The sequence below is a fragment of the Etheostoma spectabile genome, chromosome 2 (genome assembly GCF_008692095.1).
Source record: "Etheostoma spectabile isolate EspeVRDwgs_2016 chromosome 2, UIUC_Espe_1.0, whole genome shotgun sequence".
Taxonomy (NCBI): domain Eukaryota; kingdom Metazoa; phylum Chordata; class Actinopteri; order Perciformes; family Percidae; genus Etheostoma; species Etheostoma spectabile.
This window is the reverse complement of record NC_045734.1, coordinates 8,213,446-8,230,265: the sequence shown is the minus strand read 5'-3', so window position 1 is coordinate 8,230,265 and position 16,820 is coordinate 8,213,446. Positions and strand designations below refer to the sequence as shown.

The window sequence follows — 16,820 nt, the reverse complement described above, 5'->3', positions numbered from 1 at the left end:
CCCCCCCCCCCCCCCCCCCCCCCCACCCCCCACAACTGTAGGCCTGGTGAGCCAACCCTTGGTCTACGCCAGGGGTCTCAAACTCAACTTTCTTGGGGGCCGCTGGAAGTAGAGTCTGGTTTGTCGGGCGCATCAAGTTATCCAAAATAGTATTTCTCCAAACAGGGCGCGGAACTGCCGGTGCTATAACGCCCTAGATTGATATGGTAGTGAATTTCCCAACAACAACATCACATTGTCAAACTCAGGCATTTGCCGCAAGAGTACTTAGCTAGCTTGACAACCGTTCGCCACTGTCAGGGGGACTACTACGGTAGCCCATAAGTGACAAGCGCAATGATAAAAAGTTCAGAACGCGCGGGCCGCACTAACACTTACTTTGATGTCAAGTAGGGGGCCACAAATATCATCCGCGGGCCGCAATTGGCCCCCGGGCCGCGAGTTTGAGACCCATGGTCTACGCCGCGCAAACTAGCCCATCATGGGCCTGGCTCAGACGGGGTCCGGGCTTCTCCGGGAGGTAACCTACTCTTCCTCGTTGAATCATAGGACTTTTAAGCAGTCTTTCTCTGGCCCTCACCTGAGACCAGTTTGCCATGGGAGACCCTACCAGAAGCACCAGGCTCCAGACAACACAGCCTCAGGTTCATAGGGACACACAACCTACCACCATGATAAAGTGATGGTTCCCGGATGAATTAAACACTTAAGACGAAATGTCAGCCAACATGTGAATGAGGATTAGGAAGCAGCAGGAAACTAGGAACTGGGACACAAAACAGTCAGACGCATAGGATCGTCAGCTCTCTCCTCAAAAACAGACAAAGAGGCCAAAAAGAGTCTCTCAGTTTGTGGGTTTTTTAGTGTGTTGTGTCTGTATGTTCATTGTCATAATATCTTTTTTAAATGTTTCCTTTATTGCTTTGAAATGACAGAAATTGTTATTTATTACATACACATATATATATATTATATTATATATATATATATACACATATATATACACACACACATACACACCACACACACACACACACACACACACAACACCACACAACACACACCATCTCTCTCCACCAGTTTCTGTGTGACGAGTACAACGTGTTGTATATTTGGTCTCCCCGGGGATTAGTGTCTTTACAGGGATTACCAACCTGCTCAAACACTCCCCTACGAGAGAGAGAGAGAGAGAGAGAGAGAGAGAGTGACAACACACACACACAAGCCCTCCAGAGACATGGCTTATTAACTCCGCCTCTGTCTGTCAGAGAGTTGGGGGGGGGGTGCAATACTTCCCGACCACATCTCAGTGTGGTCTGGTCACGTTGAATACAGTCACACAGAGGGCAACCTCCTGTAAACTGATCAGTACCTTGGCAGGGCTGCACGCACTGTTAAAGGGTTGTTCTGTGGTGTGTGATAATTAGTGTGGGTACTGAACCTCAGTACTGATCAAAATTGTTTCCACCAAGTGTTTACCTATCAACTGATTGAAATAATGCCCATCATAATTTTCACAAGTCCAAAGGCAAATCTTCAGATGCGTTGTTGAGTTCCTTACAGCAGGGGGGGGGGGGGGGGGGGGGGGGGGGGGGGTGGAACTCTGATTGTTTGTAAATATGCACCAAACAAAAGCTTGGAGTATTCAGCCTACTTGGAGACCTTTAACGGAATCCTGCATGAGGCTCCACTTCTGCTGGGGGACTTCAACGTGCATTAGGGCAATGATGGAGATACCTGAAGAGGAGTGTTTGGGAGGAACAGCCTCCCTTATCTAAACCCGAGTGGTGGTTTGTGTTGGACTTCTGTACTAGTCATGGATTGTCTAAAACAAAAACCGTGTTCAAACATAGGGATAATCATAAGTGTACTTGGTACCAGAGCAACTAGGCCTAAGGTCAATGATCAATGTTATAATCATATTATCTGAACTGTGGCCGCTTGTTTTGGACACTCGGGTGAAGAGAGGGGCGGAGTTATAAACCGGTCACCATCGGTGGTAAGTTGGGTCAGTGCGGGTAAACTGGGAACGTCTGGAGGAGGCCCTGTCCAACAGACTTTCAACTCACACCACTGTTGGAGCATTTCATGCATCCCTGTGGAGACTGGGGGCATTGAACCCAGGTGGACAAAGCTGAAGCTGCGGCGGGGAGCTGTGGTCTAAGGGGCCTCAAGGGGCGGTAACCCATGAACACTGTGGTGGACACCGGTAGTCCGGGAAGCCGTCCGACTGAAGGAGTTTTTCCGGGATATATTATCCCATAGGACTCCGGAGGCAGCTGCAGGGTGCTGAAGGGCTGCAGCCTCTGCCGTGAAATAGGCAAAGCAGCGGGTGTGGGAGAAGTTTGGACAAGACATGAAAAAGGACTTTCAGTCTGTACCAATGTGCTTATGGAAAACCGCCATCCCTGGAGGGGGAAGCGGGGAACCATCCAAGCTGTGGTCTGGAATTTCAGAATAGCTGTGTTTTTTTGTTTGTTTGTGGTTGAGCATCATTAGTCCAGCTCAGAGCCGGGAGGATTCTCCAGACTTTTGGAAAAGTATCAGTAACAAACCTCTTCAGAAGCTAACTGCTGCCCAGCCATGAGGGTTTACAACCTGCTCTACCTGCTCCTGCTACTCGTAGCCGTCGCAGCCTCAGCCTGTTCAAACAGACCAGGTAAGCGTCCCAAAACTTTTCCCATTCAGATGTCATGATTGGTTAGGCAGGTCTGTCAGAATGGTTTACTGGGACTTAAAACCAAGTTTCTATGGCTTAAACACAGTCCGGCAGTTTAACAGAGTTCCAAACCCAATGAGGTGTCCATTGTCATGTATTAAGGGATGACCCCTAGGCATGCGCGTTGGACAGTTGCCTCCGCCAAAGCTTATTAATACCAGACAATAAACTCCTCAAAGGGCATTGAGCTGATTATACCATGGTTCACAGAAATAATATTTTTTAAACCATTATTTTATATTTTAATGAGTTTTACAATCAAGATCTAAAGTTTTCTAAACAATACATCCGTTTCCCTGGGGGTTTGACTTATACCTGAAACAATCATTTCCATCCCATAAAGTATTTATGCCATGCAAACTTTCACTGCTCCAGTAAATAGGACGGACCTTAGATACGACTTGCCACCCTTACCAACGGGAAATATTTATATGGTCTGCTCAGCTCATAGAACAGTTCAGCTCAGACAGCTACAAGCCAGAAAGCCAACGCTATGCTAGCAAGATTCAAAATAAATAACATTGTGTATGGTTGGCAATCAGTAAATATAGTAAAACAGTATGTTTAACAAAAAGACAAGCTAGCTATTCAGTCATGTTAATGTGCCCAAAACAATACAAAGACTCTCACAAAAAAATGATAGTCCATATGTATAGGCTAATGTTGACTGCAGCCTGAAGTGAACTGGAGGAGACGTGATCGCTGACAAGTTCAGAGTAGCAGTGTTATTGCCTTATTGTGTGTTAGATTTGCCATCCAGCTGATGCCACTGCCAGCCGAGGAGGCATATTGCAGCAACGACAAAACACACTGATCACTTTGGTCAATGGAACCATTTGGCAACTTTTAAAAGTAAACTTTCCACTCAGAGTCTTATTGGCATCTATTTCGGCATCTTGCACTCGCCATCCACTCAAAGGTTAACGTTACTACTCTTTGGCCGACTCGCAAGCCCAAACCAGCACATTAATGTTGTTAACGCAAACCCATTTTAAAGGCGTCAATTTTTTTTTATCGCAAGATTAACATTCTTTTTTTCCACATGCAACAACTAGTAACGTTAGAAAAACTATGGCGTCGGACGCACACAGGTCGGAGTCAAACCTGTGCCCGCTACGCCCCAAACTTATCCTTGTTTTAAGTTCCCACCCTAAATTCTATCCATTTTCTATCCACCAGAGACAAACATAAAGCCACAAAGTGAGGAGGGGATCGTCTGACTCCAGACAAGGTTCATGATTGACAATGTTAAACTTCAGAGGGCAACAGCGGTCTTGTTCTGCCTGTTCAGTGCCTTATAAGGACGTGTCAGCCAAAGACTTGTGTGAGTGTGTGTGTGTAAGAGTGTGTTATCAGTTACCAGAACAAAGTCTAACATGTGTGTGTACATTATTATAGGATCTAGTGTTACTCGATTCAGGATGAGGCACAAAGGAGTGGCCTAGATGTTACACTTTAAAAGAAAAAGTCAATAAACAAACACCTGCTTCAACAAACTGTTCAAAGATAGTATCTGTCGCCTGCTTTTTCCTCTTTGAGAGTTTGTGTATGTGAAGACAAACAGAAGTGCTCGTATTTTGATCTTTAGATCTAAAAAAAGCTGCCGTGATACTTCCTACAGGTAAGTCTCAGAAACCTGTACCTACCTTTTCTTGTTTAATCTCACTGTTGGATTTACTAAACAGGAAATATGCCCCAAACAAAGGTCATCTCTGACTGAGGTCTACAGAAAATCCAGGTCAGAAACAAAAGGACGGAAGGATTAGAGTGAGATCTCAAGTTGTGCCTGAATGAGACGTCTTGTCAGGGATCAAAGGGTGTGTGAATGAGCAGATCTACAGCAGCAAGAAAAATGTGTGAATCGCAGGCCATTCAGCCCCTCAGTGATGATGATATAAAACCACATGGTGCAACGTAATGATACCTGCTAATGTATTCATTAATGGCTCTTTACAAATTCACTGAAGCATCCTGACTTTTTACTGCAGTTCTTTCATTGGATGTGTTCATGACAATATTTGTGCATATATGTGCATTATGTGATAACTTAATTTTCAAGATTATTTTTGGGGCATTTTTGGCCTTTATTTGTATAGAACAGCTTAAGACATGAAACGGGAGAGAGAGGAGGAATGACATGCAGCAAAGGGCCAGAGGGTGGAGTCGAACCTGCAGCCGCTACGTCAAGGAGTAATCCTCTAGACAGAGCGTCTGCTCTACCAGGTGAGGTAACCAGGTGCCCATACTCTGATAACTTTATAGTTTACAGTAAAATGTAGTTAAAAGTTATAAAAATGAAAAATTATCACTTAAGTAAACTTTCCCTGAACTTCATTTCTTTGATTTCAACACTGATTCATGCCTTCCAATTGAACTGGTCACTAATATTATGATTCTATAGCGCATTTCTTAACTGAACAGAAACTAACTTTGAGTTTTAATACAGTAGACTGATACAACCCAGCACAACAAAAAACACTGTAGGTACACTTTAGAGCATGAGTCATTGTAAACCAACAGTTGACTAAATCAAAAGTTACAATAACAAGGGTGTAAGGCCCTCTGCTGGATGTGGCATGCTACTGCACTTCAAGCTTTGTGTAAACAGTATTGCTTTGAAAATACTTTTTTTTTATGTAAGTAATGCAAAAACGTGGCTTTTGTGCTGACAAATAAATTAATTTTAGTATGTGGATAATGGATATTTTAAGATCTGTAGTCTCACAATTAATTACTTAATCAATTCAGTCCTAATTTTTCCACATCGTACATTTATATTAGCCTGGCTCCAAACCTTAGCCTGACAAGCCAGAACCCCGTCAAGATGTTGTTGACTCTAGCTGCAAATTACATTTGCTGCTGCTAGGGTGAGTCTAGATTTCTAGGCTATCCAAACCTCTGAGGTGCTGCCATCATCTCGATAATAGTGAATGGATGATATGAATATTCAAATGATATGATATTCAGCCTGATTATGATTATGCCAGGATTATGATGTAAATACCTCAATAGGGGGCTGTGATCAACCACAATATAACTCATGAACATATTAAGATGAATAGGAATGTATGCACATTGGAAACCTTATGTGGACATATTTGCAATATGGAATAAAGAGACTAATGTCAACTGTATATGTATATATAAATATGCAGAGTAAAGGATCATATGACACAATGTAAACTGCTACTTTTAAATATAAAAAAATTGTTGGACCTACAGGGGCACCTGGGGAGCTCACCTGACTGAGCGTGCGCTATAATTCCTCCTCTCCTTCCCTTCTCGCCTCTTAAAAGTAGTAGTAGTTGGACCTACTACCTACTGTATCTCTTGCTGGCATTTGTCTGCAAAGAATAACAGTAAAATCACAGAAGATAATTTGTCAGTTTCTGTGTCATGCGTAATGAAGATATTACATAATGTAATGACGTGCTTTGCGTTAAAAAGTTGTGTAGATGGAACTGCCGTTCTCTGGCTTTGAGCTGACCTTCATCATCATTGCCTTCATCGTCTTCTCGCTCTTCAGCTTGGCTTCAGTCTGCATCCAACCAGAAGCAACACATCCAGGTACACACTCCTCTGCTGTCAGATACACACAGACAAACGTTTTTACGCTTTTTTTAATGCTGCATAATGTACATCTTTTCTCTTTCAGAAAAAGGTGTCTATAAAGCGGAAGGCTCACGACCAAATCACAGAAAGCAGAGAGTGATCACTAAGCAAGCCGGACAGAAACCATAAAGTAAAAGTCCAAGACTTCAAGCCGAATCTGGTGTACTGCAGGGTTTAAATGTAAAGTTCTCACAAATGAACTAAAACATTTTTTATATTTTTGCATTAAATAATGTCATTATGGCACAGTGTTGTGTTTTCACTATAATAAGGCAAATATATTACTCTCTTGAATGATGCAGTCTTAGTTTGAGCCAGTCAGTAACATCTTATACAAATGTGGAAAAAAACCTCCTTAGAAACGATGCACTTTCTAATCAGCAGTGATTACAAGCTAAGATTAAAACTCTAGCTGCATTGGTATGAGTTTTTCTCCCTTTTGACTGTTAAGTTGCAGCTTGAGGCTGCAGTCACAAAATCAGGCATTGCAGCGTTTAGCACAGGGTTGTGCAATGGTGTGGGAGCATCACTTAAATGGCCCATTTGTGTGTCCATTGTGTTCCCCATGGAACTAGGATTTAGCCATGCCGCTAGTACGCCTGGTCTTACGAGTAATTGTCTGTTCATTTATTTAACCACGTAAACCGTTTGTGGACAACTTCTCATTTGCATTGACAACCTGTCAAATTTGCACAGTTGCACATTCATACCTGGAAGATGCCCAGTACAACCAGTTTGATCTGGCCATTGAGAAGCATTTTTTTAGTTTTAGGCCACCACTGCCTGTCTGATTGATCTGATTTATATGATGCGGGATGCTAGGCCTATCATTAAGGTGGGTTTAGTGACCTCATGTGAAACACGTTACACTCCATTGTGGTTTTTTTCTGAACTGTGGTCACTGCAGCATAACATCTGGTTGTGTTTTTCCAACATATGATTCTGTTACAACTTTCAGGGCTAGCAGGTCTGCTGCATGTTTTCCCCAAGCATTACATGCGGTCCCCCAAATAAACACCCTACCCAAATTCAAATGAATGGCAAGACTGGCGTCTCTGCAACACCTGATTTGGTGTCAATTCTTCCTTACAAACAAAGCAGAGCACATGGTTTTGGAAAGTTATTTCCCAGAATTATACTGCTATGTTTAGGCAATGCTTCCTCTGAGATACGTACAAATCCTACTGCCTTAGCAGCAGAGATGGGAACTGTACAGATTTTTCTGATATTTTTATTTTACTATTTTTATTTGTTGCAACCTTTTACTCCTTACATTTTAATACAAATATTGGTACTTTCTACTCCTTACGTTTTACAAAACTGGCTCGTTACTTTAGTTTTGTACAAGAGGTCGTCATGTTGGAAAATAGCGCAGACACACGTTTCACACCGCGAGCGGGCGCGTGCACAACACAGAGAAAAAAGTGAGAGAAAAGTGATAGCTGTCTGGAGGATAATCAAGTGAGATTGTGTGTGTGCATCTTTGAGAACTGTAAGTTGTATAACTTACATTGTCAGTTTATTTAAGCCTGTTGTTGTATTGGCCAACAGTTCATGCACATTTTACGTAAGTTAGCTAGTGATATTATTGTTTTTGTTCTTCACCTGTTAGCTAGGTGGCATGTTGCTTGATTGTAATAAAGCATCAAAAGAGAGAAGTTGTCTCCGTCCCTGTTTTAACAGATACACCTAGGGCGAAGTTAGTCCTCACTAACAAGTTTCAAATAAATTCACTGGAGTTACCGTTATTATTGCTCGCATCATAAATACCATATTAACTCTAATCGGATGGGACTATACTGTACGTTGCACTTGACGCACCACTACAATACAACTCAACAGATTCGGTGGCATTCTGCATTCATTTGCGGCAAATCGTTGAAGCTTGAGGGCGCTAACGTTAGCACATAGTAGTATGAACGGCGACATGATTGAAAATGAAGAAAACAGAGATCCCAGAGATTTGGCAGACAAGCAGCAAGACATTCCCAATCATCCTCGGCCTTATCTGAGAGAGATGTTTGAGATAGTAGGCGTCAAGAATGACTCCTGGTGAATGTGCTAAAAGTATGGGGAACTTCTTAATTAATGTCTGTTTAGTAATTAATATTTAATTCTTTATTTTTTTTCCAAAAGCCATATTTGAGCACACACACACACACATACATGTAGATTCCATTAAATGTTATGGGGACGATTAAAAAAGAGAAACAAGATCTGTAAATTCTCACAAAATCACAGTTGAATTTATATATTGGTACTCAGTCAGAATCTTATTAACCTGAAGTCCAAGTCTCTGTCACAATAATCATATATGGGATCTTTTAGGCCTATTGGCAGAAATCCATTTACAATGTAGGCAATGGCATTTATAGAGCCTTTTTTCCACGTCCATTGAAGTTTGTCAACGTCACTCTAGTAACGTGTGTGGTCCTGATAGCTTTGTATAAAAAATGGTTGTCATTCGCAGGGCTACTTTTACTTTTATACTTTAAGTAAATTTCCAATCCTGTACTTTGTTATTTTTACTTAGGAAAATAAGTTAAATCAGTATTTCTACTTTTACTAAAGTATTTTTTAACACAAGTTACTGGAAGTGAGTACTTTTGCCGTCTCTGCTTAGCACAGAACAGCCACCTAGTATTGGTCCTCTCTGTGCTTTGCATTCTATAGAAATTGCCTGCTCTTTAGCCCCATCTGCAGTTTTCATTATATATATCATCAAAGCTTCGTTAAATGCCACTTAAAACAAATCAGGCAGGTTGAAGTAAACTAGAAAAAAACTAGAAAAAGCACAATTTAGGAAGCAACTGGATGCTTTTCTCTATGTACTTTATATCTACTGATGTGTATGGCCGGAAAACCACAAAGACCCAGACCGCATTTAAAAATCCAACCAGTATGGCCACTGGGTTTGTGTCCAGAGAAGGCGTCATGTCTGGGTTAGGTTTTAACAAACCAAGTGACTTTTGGCCCCTGAAGCCCTATTAGGGCAACATCCTGAGGGGTTAGAGGCTGCTCCCTGTTGAGTTGCCCCTTGACCCCTCCGTCACTCCTCCACAGTCAGCTGTCTAGTTGCCAACCCGGAGGGGAGGAGCGTCTCCAGAATAAGACAAGGTTAATCAACCATCGTGAGATCCTATCTTTTTCTTCACTATTGCAGAAAAAGAAAAGAAAACGCCCAGCTTCTTTGTGTGATGTTTCCGTGGTTCATACTATTGTGTGTGTATTGGGGTGTTCACTGCTGTTCATGTGTATATGTATCTATTGGGTCTGTATTGGGCAATCTGATAAGGGTCTTAAGGTATTAAGCCCTGGCTGGCTGCGGTCCTCATTAACACGGCGACCTTTATGGCTGACAACAGACCTACTTCACTCCCAACGTGGCAACAAACTGACCATCAGATCCCACACCACTTGTACACAACCCACTGGACTACACCCCATAAATTTTTTAAACACGGCACATCACATCTTTGCTACTTATTCTATCACCTAAACTCTGCTTGATTACACTAGTCAATACAACTTGGGCTCTCACAATTTGTTTAGTTGGTTATGATGTTCTACTCACAAAAAGTAACATCACTACTAGGTCACTGAGCAACAAACACAATTTTTCAAGACAAAATCAAAAGCATTCCCCTAAAACAGGTGACAAATAAAAAGAAAAACAGTTAAAAACACATGCTTCCATACATGGTCCATGGGGTCTGGTGTGTATGAAAATGACGTGGGCAATATAAAAATAAACTCCACCTATTATTTTTTGCAGTCTTTGATTTGTCTGGTGTGGGTAATATGGATAAAATGTTCACATGTTCTCATGTATGATCACAATACATGAATTTTACAACATATCAATTCAGGCTGCAAAAATCATTTTTTCAATTAATGCCGGATTTAGAGTTGAGAAATATAAGAACATATTGAAAAATTGTACATCACAATTTCCCTGAGCCAAAAGTTGACCCATTCAAATGACTTGTTTTGTCCGACAAGCAATCTAAAAAGCAAAGGTATTATGTTTACTATCCCACGATGCAGCAAAAGGCAGAAATTCTTTGCATTTGATAATCTGAAACCAGCAAACGTTGAAATTTTTGCTTGACAAATAACAATTGATTGTCGATCAACTAATAGTTGCAGTTCTAATGTCAATATTGCTGGTTTAAGTCTTATTTATCAGATCGATCTTAGTTTGTTCATGTTAACGATGAATCCTCTAGTTTTTTCTGTTACCGCTGAATCCTGCTGTTCACGCCAAAGTTGTCAGGGAGTCCCACACGTCTCCTGTTGCTCGGTCCAATCCTGTTCACTTTATATAATGCTTCCTTTAGGATATATATCAGGAAGCACTCCCTAAACCTTTTGTTATGCAGATGATACTCCAATTATATCATCGAGGGTCAAGCCGGAGAACTAATCAGTTAGCTAACTCAAATGTCCTTCGGATTTTACAACACGGATGACTTCATTTTTCTAATGTGAAACCAGATAAAACTGAAGTTATGCTCGGGTCCTACGTACACCTTCCGTGACCGCACTATCAAAAGAGATAGGTTTACCTGAGGGCATCAACCCTGGCCCCACACCACTGTGTAGGAATCTTGGAGTTATCTTTGCTCAGGACATGTCCTTTAAATTTCCCCCAAAAGCAAATTCCGATTGCTGCCTTTGTTTTCACCTAATATTGCAAGATCATGAATCTCGCTGTCTAAAATGATGCCAGAAAAAATAGTCCATGCATTTGTTACTTCTAGACTGGATACGTGAATTTTCCTTTGTTTATCAGCTGTTCGAAAAGTCCATAACTTCTGCAGCACGTGTTTCTGACGGAACCAGGAAAGAGCTCGGTTTCCTCCTGTTTTAGCTTCTCTGCAGTGGCTCCTGTAACAATCTAGAATAGGGCGAATGTGGTGGCTGAGAAGTGGCGTGTGTCTTCTCACTACAAAGCCTTCATGGTCAGGCACCCATCTTATTCAAGAGCTCCATGTACCTTACCACCCTACAAGCAGCACTACGCTCCAGAATGCGGGTTACTTGTTATTCCTTGAGTCCTAAAAGTCAGAACGGGAGCCAGATCGTTCATTTATCAGGCCTCCCTCTCCTGTGGAACCAGGTTCCAAGTTGGGGTTGGGAGGCAGACACCATCTCCATATTTAAGAGTAGGCTTAAGACTTCCTCTTGTGTAAAGCTTATTGTTATTGACTAAAATTGAATATTGTTCGGGATGAGGAGTCGCAGCGGTTCGCCTACCCGCCCCCTGCTTCTCGTCATTAGTTTTGTCTGATTATCTATCATAGAATCAAGGCCTATATAAACGTAAAGTGAGACCTGGTCATACAGGCCCGATCCGTTGGGGAGAGTTTAAGCCTTACCATGCTCTCTCGTTAACCTGTCATGCTCTTGTTTTGCTGTAATAGTTTAGACAGCTTGGGACTTCCTTTGACAACACGGACCCTCTCCTCCCTATCTTCCTATCTTTCATTTACGTGCATCCATGTCCCAGAAATGCGTGTACTAACCTAGCTCTGGGGAGTCATTCCCCGGAGTCCCTTATGTTCTTTTTCCCCCAGGCAACGTGTCCCTCGGATCCGGGATGCTCCAAATATGGTACAGCTGTCGCCATGGTCCCGTACACGTTCTGCTGTGCCATGTTCATCTGCCACCGCTCTTCTGTCTGTCTGCGTTCCCAGCCTACATCCCGCTGTGCTCTTGTAATGCCGCAACAGTGCCCTCTATGGGCCAGAACTACCTACTACACAGAACTGCTACAAAAACTACTATTTTTCTTTTTTTTGTCATTTTCCACTAACCCCAACCGTCCCGTCAGACGCCGCCTACCAAGATCCTGGTTCTGTCGAGTTTCTTCTTCGTGCCTAAAAGGAAAAGTTTTTCCCCCGCCACTGTCGCACCTGTTTCGCTTGCCTCTGGGGGAACTACTAGAACTGTTGGGTCCTTGTAAATCTGGAGTGTGTCTAGACCTACTCCTATATCTGGTAAATTGTCTTTGAGATAACTCTTGTTATGAAAATTGATACTATACATAAATTTTTAATATGAATTGAATTTGTTACTTTAATCGTCTTTGTAATTTTCTCAGAAAATTAGTTGGTCGTTCATCTAGTGAATTTAATACCCGACCACTCAATTTACCTCCCCAAATTGCTGCAAAAAATATGTAAAATTGCAATATTACCTTTTTAAGCAGTGACTGCTGGGCCAGGAGGAATACAAGAATACACCAGTGACATTTAAGGGATTAACTACCCTATATTGTCTTTGGCATACACAGCCACAATTACAGTATATTATTTCAAAGTAAAAATATACAAAAAATATCAACTTATTTCTGACCCTGAAATTTAAATTCAACTATTCCACCCCTCACACCCCATCAATCAATCCACAAATGAGGACTATCTTTTCAGAAGCATGTGTCCATCCCCTTAAGAAAGAGTTTAAAAGATTCTGCCAAGCAGCACTAATCTTGTTTGTGAGAGGCAACCGCTGACTGGACCTTGATCGTGTTATTTTGACTTTAATTGAATACCCAATCTGTATGTGTAATTTGTCCATTTTTAGACGACCTTGTGTACAATGCACTAACTGACTCAATGAAAGAAACAGTCATTTAATGTGCTAGGCACTGTTTTAATCAGGGAGGAGTTATTTATCTGTGTCATCTGGCAAGAGCTGATGACAGAGGAGAAGAAGTGTAAAATTAGGAAGAGGGCAAAAAGCTTCCTCTGTAAGTCGTAAAGAATCAGCAGCTACTAGGTAGAGCATGACTACTATACTACCTGTAGACAAACAGCAGCTCTCTGCATCTAACTCTGTCCAACTCAATTCCTTAGTTACACACTCAAACAATGACCATAACGGTCAAAAGAAACTGGGATAATGCACACTATTCCCAGTTAAGCTGACATTTAACTGTGTGATAATGAAAATTTCCATTTTAATTGTTCCCATACATGCCACAGATAACTCCTTACACCATGTAATATCTATTACTGACGATTCATTCTTCTCCACTAATGGTGAGAGCCTGTGCACACCAATTAAAAATCTATTTTCACACATATTACAGGGGGTAAAACGATCTTGAGGGATAGACTCTTTGTAATGGACCTGCATCAAGAGCACGGGACTGGGTAATCCTGTAAGATTTTGGATGGCAACAGAACTTAGATTTGATAGTGATGGGATTGCAATGAATGATTAATTCAAATTGCCTATTATTTTTGCAGATTTAGTCTTGATTAAATCATTCTATGAAGCGGTTCAACATCAAAAATAGAAATGTCTCTACAAGTTTCCTAGAGCCAAGATTTGTCTTTAAATTGTGTCTTAGTAACAGTTCAAAACACAAATCTATATCAATTTATCAATATACAACAGAGAAAGTAGCAATGATCACATGACGGACTAATCTATTACATGGGTTATTTGTTAATTCTAGTTTCCAAGAACCAGGAAAACTTAAACTCAAAATAAGGATGTTGAGAAATATCAACATTCAAACTAATGAATGAAATCTAGATCTTTAACTGCACCAAAGAGGTGTAACTCTATTATGAATCTGAGACACAGAAACATCATGCGGTTTCAAGCGTCTTCCATGTGAGGATTTCTGCGGCTTTTCTATACTTTTACATTTTTTAACTGAATATCTTTAGATGGGACAAACACGCCTTCTAAAGATTTGCCTTTGGACTTGTTAAAATTATGCCGGCATTATTTTAACTCATTTGAAAGGTAAACCTTGGTGGATACGATTTTAGTGACTAGCTGCGGTTTTCAGTACCCAACACTCTTATCACACACCACAGACAACCCTTTAACATTGCCGTGCAGCCCCCCCGCCCCCCCCCTGCAAGGTATGAATCTTAACAGGAGGTGCCCTCTGTGTGAGATAGATAGAGAGAGAGAGAGAGAGCGAGAGAGAGAGGAGAGAGAGAAGAGCGAGAGAGAGGAGAGAGGAGAGAGAGAGGGAAAGAGAGATAGAGAGAGAGATGTGTGTTGTGTGCTGTGTGTTGTGTGTGTGTGTGTGGTCTCGCTCTCTCTCTTTTCCTTCTCTCTCTCTCTCTCTCATAGGGGGTTTTGAGCAGTTTGGGTATCCCTGTAAATACGTATAATCCCGCAGCATAGCAAATATTCAAGAACACGCTCTAAAGCTCTACTCGGTCCACAGCAGAAAATCTGGTTGGAGGAATTGGTACCATTGATGTGTTTTTTGTTTGAAGGGGCAGAGAGAAAGATCTAAGAGAAACTAAATTTGCCAGCGGGGGGGGGGGTTGGAATCAGTGGAGTACCAGGTGGCCTGAATGACAATTGAAAGAATTTTGCATATTCAATAGGGGAAAATAAAGTTTTTTAAAGGACAATGGTAGCTGATATGCAAAGTGCAGCTGGGCCCAGAACAAACTACATACCTTGGCTATAGTGTTTTGCAGCAGGATGAATGTGTGTGTACCGTTTGTGCTTGTGTGCGTTTTACCCAAACCCATGAGGAATTTCCTGCCATTTCACCACATTTTGCAAACACCGTAAGACAATAAGGCAGACATTTCCAAGACATTATGACAATGGACACAGACGGCACACACAACGACACAAAACCCACACACGAGAGACTCTTTTTTGGCCTCTTTCCGTCTTTATTTTGAGAGCTGTCGGGCCTATGCTTGTTCACAGTACTCGGGGGTGACTGTGTTTGAGCCCCAGGTCATTATGTCCGGCTGCTTCTCTAATCCTCATTCCATGTAATGGCTGACATTTCATCTTAATGTTTTAAATTTCATTATCTGGGTGCTGAATGGAGAGGTCAGTCCACAGAGACGGCTGTGAAGCAGACACGCTAATTACTTCCCCTCCTTTGTGCAAGAGGTCACTCGGGGGGGGGGGGGGGGGGGGGGGGCGGCTAATCCAAGTGCCCTGGTTTTACCTGCTGCAGGAAAATCCCTGGTATCCACCCAACTGACAACCCTCCATGATAACTAGGCTGGGTATGTTTGAATATTTTGGTATATTTTTAGTGCAGTTACAATATCAGAAATATATTAAGAATGTAACACAAGTCTCCCACATAAAATTGTTTTTTAATTCAGCATGAAGGGGCCATATTCTCAACATGTTGCAATGTTTTATAACACAAGATCTTTTCATAAACTTTACTGAACTTGCCTTCTTTTTCTAATACTCAAACTCATCATACCCAATACTAAAAGAAAATTTTACCTTACCGTCACGGTTTATCCGCTATCCGAACCCGCATCTTTCATCACTCGTGAATGAATATCAATTAAAGATTAAAGATGGTTAACAAATCTGATCACGCATTCAATGTCACTATTAGGTACGGACTAGGTTTTGATACCAAGTGCTACAGACAAATATTGGTCCGTACCAAACGCCATTTTTGAAATTTGACAAACGGCGCTAATGAAAAGATCCTAACCAAATTGTAACGTTTTTGAAGTCAGCAACTATTATGGAAAGCACGAGAGATAAAGGTCTGTTAGCAGACAAATTTCCTTACAAACAGAAGTTACAAAAACCTGTCACACAAGCCAAACCTACGCTTGCTCCGATTGTTTATAAAAAATCTGAACAATACTTTTTTTATATCAATTTACGGACCACCTACAAACACCGGTCCTCCCCGCAACTCATGCGACCGACAGAGAAACCCCAGTAAACGGCATCCCTGGGACGGACCTTCTTTGGGAATCGTTATCCAAGTGGATCACTAGCCCCCAAAATCAGGACCCCGGCCCCGAAATGCTGGCTTCACCGCTCCACCACCCCACCGTCCACCCAACAGGCCCCATATTTTGGTGGTTTCCTCCTCCTGTGCGTTGTTTATGGGATCGGACTGAAGGGGGCCTCAATTCTCGGTCTTGATGAATCCCTGCTACTTTTTTACACTCCAGCTTCCTTAATCTTTGCTCTGATGTTATAAGCCATTACTCAAAATTGCTTGATTCTTTCGATAGTTCTTCCGAAGTCACATACAGCCATAGTAGCCCCACACATCTTTGCATACTCAACTTTATGGATATGTGTGTCTAAGTGGGCAGATTGATGGTAGGAAGGGTCCTGTCATTTGTACTTACACTCTACATGTTGGGTCAATAGGTTCAAAGTGCTGAAGTGTGGTTGTTAGGTTCTGTGAAACTCAATGGCCAAAGAACGTGTCTGGTACGCGGGATTGAGGATGGGTGGCTGTGGGAGAGATCACCCCTCCACAATACCTCCCTCCCTTTTAAAGGCTGTAAAAGGAGGTGGGGGAGAAGCACCTTTGTCACTTTGCTCTCAGACTGAGAGACCATCGCACCCTGGACACACAAACCACTTTGACACGAGACATTCTTCCTCAGGGACCGAAAGAAGCTACTTATGGTCCCTGACAGAGAGAATCCTGTTAGGTCTGAGCCCTCTGGCGGTGGGCCTTCTGGACTGAAACAGCCGCAGGAACAGA

General features: G+C 42.0%; 2 protein-coding genes across 2 annotated transcripts in view; one reads left to right on the top strand and one right to left on the bottom strand.

Annotated features, from left to right (window-relative positions):
• marchf1 (membrane-associated ring finger (C3HC4) 1) overlaps positions 1–16,820 on the bottom strand; it is a 49,847-nt gene that overhangs the window by 22,122 nt on the left and 10,905 nt on the right. The gene's annotated exons all lie outside the window — the stretch shown is intronic.
• On the top strand, positions 4,111–14,309 carry LOC116695452 (small integral membrane protein 31; the record flags this gene model as incomplete). Its single annotated transcript, XM_032525717.1, has 3 exons — positions 4,111–4,340; positions 6,167–6,286; positions 14,257–14,309. Coding segments are annotated over exons 2-3 (165 nt in total), but the record flags the coding sequence as incomplete, so codon positions are not given.